General features: G+C 38.0%; 1 protein-coding gene across 4 annotated transcripts in view; it reads left to right on the forward strand.

The window, feature by feature from the left end:
* The window catches only part of LOC138059099 (diphthine methyltransferase-like), a 37,274-nt gene that overhangs the window by 6,318 nt on the left and 23,456 nt on the right, over window positions 1-7,500 (forward strand). For 2 of the 4 annotated variants that reach the window (XM_068904615.1, XM_068904613.1), the window contains exons 5-7: window positions 552-712; window positions 2,032-2,104; window positions 3,673-3,738. In XM_068904615.1, the coding sequence (XP_068760716.1) occupies window positions 552-712; window positions 2,032-2,104; window positions 3,673-3,738 (300 nt within the window). The remainder of the gene's footprint in view (window positions 1-551; window positions 713-2,031; window positions 2,105-3,672; window positions 3,739-7,500) is intronic. The other 2 variants (XM_068904616.1, XM_068904614.1) reach the window with 1 other exon arrangement.

Consider the following 7,500-nt stretch of genomic DNA (forward strand, 5'->3'; position numbering starts at 1 on the left):
TTTTCAAGATGATTTTCTCGAACTTCAGTCTTTGTTTTGTATCCACCCAAATGTTTGCATAATTATAGTTAAATAAATATTAATTTGAAGTACTGGTAAATATGCCAGTACACGACTACTCTCTGCTCAGGACATGTCGTGTGTATGAGCTGCGATAATTAGCCTGAAATGACTCGTTGGCAACTTCAAACAACAAGGATGTTGTGTTAATTGGCTAATCTATGTTCATCGTTGTATTTTTTTGTGGGTGTCTTCGTTTTTGGTCCTTGTTTTCTTCATACCGGCCTGGATGTGTGGAAAACGAAGACGTTTGGGTAATTTACCTGAAATGACTCATCTGCCACAGCAAACAACAGGGAGGCTGTTTGGCTACTCTCCATTTGTCATTTTACATTTTTGCAGTGTTCTTTGTTTTCCACATACCAGCCTGGGTGTCTGGAAAAAACAAAGACCCTAATGGCCTATTGTAATTCACAAAAGGTAGCTAATCGATCGTTTTGAATAATAGTTATGAATAGATAAAAAAACTAATAATGTATTCTTTTTGTCAGCTTTAGTCAGGCTACAATCAGTGACTCAGCAGGCCAGATCAGCATATGTCAATTTTATGAAGGTGCTTATAACCTTCAACAAATTTTGCAATGGAAGGGACACCAGTATGAGGCTTGGATCACAGCTTTTGATGCTTGGAATTCAGCAGTAGTGTATTCAGGTGAGCTTTTTAATTTTGTAGTTCTGTACATGCACTACCTTACTTTAGTTACGGAACATTGTAATTTGCCATTAATTTATGTAGTTAGTTTGTAGCTTTCTATTCTTTTAGAACCTATTACCAATTTCTTTGTTGCATACAGTTACATATCAACTCCAACAATGATTACCAGTATATATTATTCCATGTGTGCATACTGGATATAATACTGTAAATAGCCAACCTGACTTTTTATGAAGGTGATTCCCTGGTTTTGCATTGCACAACCCTACTGTGCATAATTTCTTGCTTTATTGGTGTGTGCATTTAGCTTGTGCAAATTAATTATATGGCAGATTTTCATTGACGCCCAGCTTAATTTGTCAAGGACTGGCTATTTTCTCCGAAATTATCACGGTGACCCGGCCCTTTTAATGGTGTTAATTATGTACTCATAATAGGTACATTGAAAACATATTTACAGGAGAAAAAAAGTATTATAGTAGAAATTGTAGTATTTATATACAATCATGTAAATGCTGTGAAACTACATTTGGAGCCAGACACTGAGAGTGTGAGATGATAATAAAGCAGGCCAATTTGCTTGCATTGCTTTGCAAGATTGAGCAATTTAAAAACACTTTACTGAAAGATTTTAGCCCAGACAAACAAGTAGATTCAAGTTTTCAGTAATATTCTGTGGCTTTAGGTATATCACAACAATTTATCCGTTTGATTAAGTTTCGAATGCTTCTCGCAAACTTCTGTAAAAAACACTTACAATAAAGGGCATGCAGCACGAAAACAAGCAAGGTGACCCCATCTTTTTTTTGCTCTGTTTTGAATGTCCTGTGCATGAATATCAATAATATTGTGCCAAGTTTGACAAAAATCTGGATAGTACATGTACGTCATTTTCAAGGAAATATTTATCTTGAATTTCATCAATTTGTTCTGATCTCTTTCAATTTTACACAACAACTGGAAGTTGTTTTAATTTTACAAATGAGTGCTACAATCAAAAAGAACTATATGAGCTGATAACCAAGACTGAGTCAGCAAATCAGAGCAAGGAAAACACATCTGAGATGGAATATAAAATTACCCATAGCAGTAATGCAGTTACAAGTGTCTTCTTCAGTTTGAACTCTTTAAAACATGTTTGCTCAATATTATTGTCTTTTCTTGTAATTCCATCAAATATGGTTGCTGTTTGTTCATTGAGACAAAACCATGGAAATAATTATGTGTATGTTTTGAAAATGCTAGTGAATCTTCTAAACCATGCTTTCAATGCATAAATTAGCAATATCAAAAAAGTAATGCTTGTGGTATTTTAGGTGGGGATGACTGCTTTTTGCGAGGATGGGATACCAGAACAGACTGCCAGAAGCCCATATTTACAAGTAAAAGGTAGCTGTGTATAAATCAAATAAAAGAAGTCACACTCAGATTCTTGACTGCAATGATCTTTCAAATTATTTGAAAATCGTTTTTATTGTTTTTCAATATTATTGGTTAAAATCCTTGCTATGAAATAACCTCTAAGGAAAAGTCAAAGCCACATCATTAAAGGGGCTAGGTCACGCAATTTTAGCAGTGATCGAATGGTCGTAGAATTAACTAAAATATCAAAATTACAGAAGAACTCTAACAAAACACAGGGAAGCCAAGGAGGGACATGGATGGACAAAACTGGAGAGGATGGAAATGGATTGATTTCGGTAAATTTGAAAAACGTCGGCCCACCTTTTTTCAAATTTATATCAGTTTATATCAAAATGTTATTTACACAGCTGGAAAATCATCCTCAGTTGTTATGTGACCGTGATTTTGCAAATGAAAGACTCTTGCTCTGCCAATTTGACGTTTAGAGCTCATAATTAAACAAAATTACCTAAAATAGCGTGACCTAGCCCTTTAAGGTCACTACGCCATTCTCGTCACCAGAGTCTTGGATTGTATGTCTGTGTACAACCCACGGCTCTGGGGAACTCTATGTAGGAGAATAAATTATTATTATGAACAAGGACAGTAGGGTTCTTTAGCCAAAAATTGGTTATTTGAACCTTAGGGCGCCTGGTCACTCCTTGTGCTAACATGAATGCACCAATCAGAGACACTTTTCATTGTTCTTCACGAAAACCAAAGAAGACACTTTGTTCCAGGGGAATCCCCAGAGCTCTTCTCTTCCTCAGTCATGCACAAAAGAGCAGAGATCTGGAGTCGAGATTGGGCACTACATGCTCTATTTCTTTCTTTCCACTTGAGTTGATTCGTTTGTCATGTTAAAGTGGTCTTTCCACATTCTAAAACCCACGTAACACTCACCTTTTACTTTATCATAAATATTAATTTGCTTAGTTACTTTTCTACCGTGAGATTGACATAAATTATTGTATGCAAAATTATGGTGCATTTCACATGAGGCATACATGTAACTCCGGTATTCCGGTACTAGAAATATTGATGATGTGATGATAATGATTATTTAGTGGTGATGGTGATGGCTCAAAATTCCAAGCACAAGTGCTCTATTAATCTGGGAGACTGCAAATAATCAAAAAAAGTTGTTGGTAGATGTACTCAAATAATGGCTTTTGATAGGGCAGGTGCAAAACACTGGTCACAGATCTAACTATTTACCATTGCTAACATAAGTAGGCTTAAAAACTCTTGTTTAGGTCTAATTAGGCTTAAGGTTAGCTTTAATAAATGATTAGGATTCTTTCTGTATTGGTAAAACAATGACCTGTGACCTGAGTTTTGTAGCTGCTGCTTTTGATATTAAGAGTGGACAATGGAAGTACCAATCAACACTTATAAAGACTTCTCAAAACAAAAGCTTCTTACGGTTTGGCTTGGTCAACAGCGAAAAATCTCATTTGCCAACTAGCATATGAGGGTGGAGGTGGTGGTGGTGTATTTCAGTAAATGGTGCTTAGATAAAGCCTTAATGGTACTAATTTTTCTTTCCCCAGACATGAAATGGGTGTCAGCAGTATTCAATGTAATGTGAGGCATGAATATATCATGGCATCTGGAAGGTGAGTCTATTCTGTCTCTGCAAAGCTTTAACTTCTTTACTTATGACTCTACTTTCAACGGTTAAAAGTCGAGACTGGTCTCAGTTGTTCGAAGGGTGGATAACGCTATATATCCACTGGAGAAATCGTTTTCCAGGTTTTATAGTATTTTTTGTAATATTTATATTTTACTAACAGAAATGCACACAGTCACATAGAATTCAGTGCTTGCAAAAGAGGTTTTTGTTTATTTCTTTTACTCAATCGAAACATCATGGTTTTTGAGATAGAAACAACCAAAAGATCACCATTATTGTTCTATGATACCTTTTAGCCTTTCAAAAGTCGAATTTTCACTTCCGGTGGGGTACAAAACTGCGCTAGTAAGGAGACTGGGAATAGCAGGCCAGTGAAGCAGGGAAATTTTCAACCTCGTTCTCAGGGTCTCTCTTTTCTGCCTCCGTTGAGAAACGACAATGGAGGCAGTTGCTTAAACTGATGAACAGACCCGACATTTTTAAGCTATTGGGCAAGTTATTCCATAATGTGGCCCCGTTAAAGGAGAAGCTTCGCTTTAAATAATTAGTTCTCGGTTTTGGCGAGGACAGGTTTCCCTCAGAATTGCTCAGGTTGTAATTACAATAATACTAAGCGAAAAGACGTTGAAGATAGTCCGGGGCTAGACTTTCGAAAAGTCCTTCGTCTAGATACGCTCATTCACTTCGCGTACGGAAAATCACGATTCGCTCGCCGAAACATTTTCTTCTGAGGTTATCGTGAGGTCGACTTGTGGCAAGTCTAGTCCGGGGCATATACATCAAAGTTACGTCTTGTACATCATTTATAAGGCTTTCCGTTTCTTTCGTCGAATTGATAGCCTCTCCCAGTTAAGGGTGGTTAGGAGGTGGTTCGAGTTCGTATCAAAATGCAATTTTATAATTAATTTAATTGCGCGATTCTGCAATTTTTGGAGCTTATCACTCAAGTAGCCTCTCAAACAGTCCCAAACCGGGCTACAATAATCGAAATATGGCACAATCAGAGAGTTTGAGGGCACCTATAGCTTAGGGTACTTTCTCTTGTATATTTCTTTAACGTGTTTGCACCAAGAAACTTGAGCATCTATGGTAACATCCAAGGATTTGGTTTGTTCAACCTTCTTGATGATTTGATCGTCAATCCTTATTTCAACGTCTTCATTTGGAAAGAATCTCTGCCTTGACCCAATTATCATTAACTCAGTTTTGGCAACAATTAAAGTAAGCTTGTTGGCGTTCAGCCAGCAGCCTAGGTTACTTAGTTCAGGGATCAAGGCTTGTTTGAGTAAGGTAATGTAATGTTTTCCCTCTTTTTAAGCAAATCTCTTCTGGTTGTACAGAGTAGATCACCAGTGATCCACGGGCATCGCTTTTTACGGACTCTTTTCATCTTTAGTGGTGCGTGTTTTTCAGTTTATCAACGCAGCTGAGAAACATTTCTTTCCATTCCATGGGTCAGAGTACAAGTCGACATTGGCCCATGGCATTTGGTTGAGATCACTTAAGAACTTGTTTCTACCGATGTGCTTAAATTGCCGTGTCTCAATCGTACGAGGACCGTTACGGTCGTAATGGGCCTTACGTGTTAAATTAAGAAAACAAGAGAATGTTCATTAATATACCATGGTGAATGACACCCGATTTTGTAACCTTCTCTGGATAGCTTGTTATACATAAATCGATTAGGGCGATAAGAAACTGAAGTGACACGTGTTGGTTCCCTGATTAACTGGCTAAGACCATATTACATAGGCTCTCTTGCGCAGGGTTTTCTATTCCTTGAGCCTTGCCTCTTCGCCTGCTTCTGTTAACGGTTCTGGAAAGTAAAATTCGTACTTGAACTCCGACATGACTAAAGAAAAAAAAATGTCTCATTTTTCTTTTTATGTCCAAGAAAGTGGAAACAGAAAATGGGAACAGTTTAGCAACCTATACATGCTGCTTCGTGAACGGTTCATCGTAGCGGTCCTTATTGCAAAATTCGGACCGCTCAGAGAACCAATCAGAATTCTCCTTTTCATCTCGGACCAATATGTCTATAGAATAAGTTTAAACTATTAGTAATCATGGATTAGTAAAGTGCGTTCCATGTCTAGTACAATAATATATTTTTATTTTACTGATTGGCCAGAAATATTTAGGGACTTGTTGGGTGCTTTCTTGAATCTCCTGTGAAAAGCAGCTGAGTTGACAAATCACAACTCGGCATCGTTGCCGGCACGAATTGCCACGCGCGGAATCGCAGTGTCTGTTTCCTACAAAACACACCACTACGCAGCTTTCTGATAATCTGATAAGACGCTTTAGCCATATTTGCAAGTGATACTTGGAATAAATCAACGCAACTTCACTTACGAAACAGCGAAGAAAACGGCCGACAACCAAAACGCACAACTGCAAAGCGCGTGGGAATATGGGGAATTTTTACCGCTTTCATTTGAAAAACCTTAAATAACAATGACCACAACCAGGTTTTCTGAGCCCGCGAGACTGAGCAGCCCTAGCAAACCATTGTTTTAACGAAAACCGCGGGTCAGCAACCTGGTTCTGGTCATTGCTGTCTGAGTTGTTCCCTTTCATTTGGCCATGCGGGCATTGCGATACGAACCCGATGTCGAGGCATGAAAGATTCACAATCACGTCATATCGAGCTGCGGTCAATACTCACGGCCGCCCCTCAAAATGACATTGGACATTTCGTAAAATTTACACGACCCAATATCCCATCTTAATGTGACAATCTTACCGCTGTGAAAAGAATGAAGTCAGGCAGAATTAGAGCTTTAGTTGAACAAGAAATAGCGTTTCCAATCTAAGCCCCGCTAATCTACAGTATTTAGTTCTAAAAACCACTTTGAAGGTGGTTGGCTTTCACTTGTTTTGCTGGGTACCACTATGTACAAAACTTCGTCCTTCCGGGAGCTTGCCTCTTTAGAGGGGGGTATATGGTATTTTCGTGAGCCGTGATCGGACCCTTTTATTTCTCGTGAAACGTTAATTTCTTTTTGCTTGCATCGTGAATCGTGATTTTATTAACTAATGTGAAGCGTGATTGAAGCCTTTTTTGTTTTGTGAAATGTGAATATTTAATATTTCTATAGTGCTTTTTATAGTGAAAGATCAAAAGCGCTTCACATGTCTTAAAATAAAATAAAATAGTAAATCTAATTACAATAATTGATATAGAAGTGATTAAAAGTATGTAATTATAATTATAATATGTACAAGTAGAATATAATAATTCCTAAAATTGTATTAAAGTAAACCTATCTGCGAACGCTTTCCTGAAGAAAAATGTCTTTAAATTTTTCTTGAAAGTCTCAACTGATGTGACATCTCGTAGACTTGGCGATAGGGCGTTCCACAATCGTGGTACGGCCACCTGAAATGAACGCCCTCCAAGAGTTACCAGCATCTTGCCTTCATGGGGATCAAAAAGGGTGCTACAGTTGCATCGTAAAATATAATAAGATTTGGATTTTACCGACACTAAACTGGACAGATAAGCGGGAGCTTGCCCGTGGATAACTTTAAACGCTAGCAGCAGAATCTTAAAACGAATGCGCGCTTGAATTGGGAGCCGATGTAGATCATACAAAGCAGGAGTAATATGGGAATATTTCCTAAGGTCCATAACTAACCTTACAGCGGCATTTTGAGCGCGTTGCAATCCTTTGGGACGTCATAAAGCAGACTATTGCAATAATCTAGCCTGCTTGTAATAAATGCATGCACTGGGGTGAGT

Source organism: Montipora capricornis, chromosome 8 (assembly GCF_036669925.1).
Source record: "Montipora capricornis isolate CH-2021 chromosome 8, ASM3666992v2, whole genome shotgun sequence".
Taxonomy (NCBI): Eukaryota; Metazoa; Cnidaria; class Anthozoa; order Scleractinia; family Acroporidae; genus Montipora; species Montipora capricornis.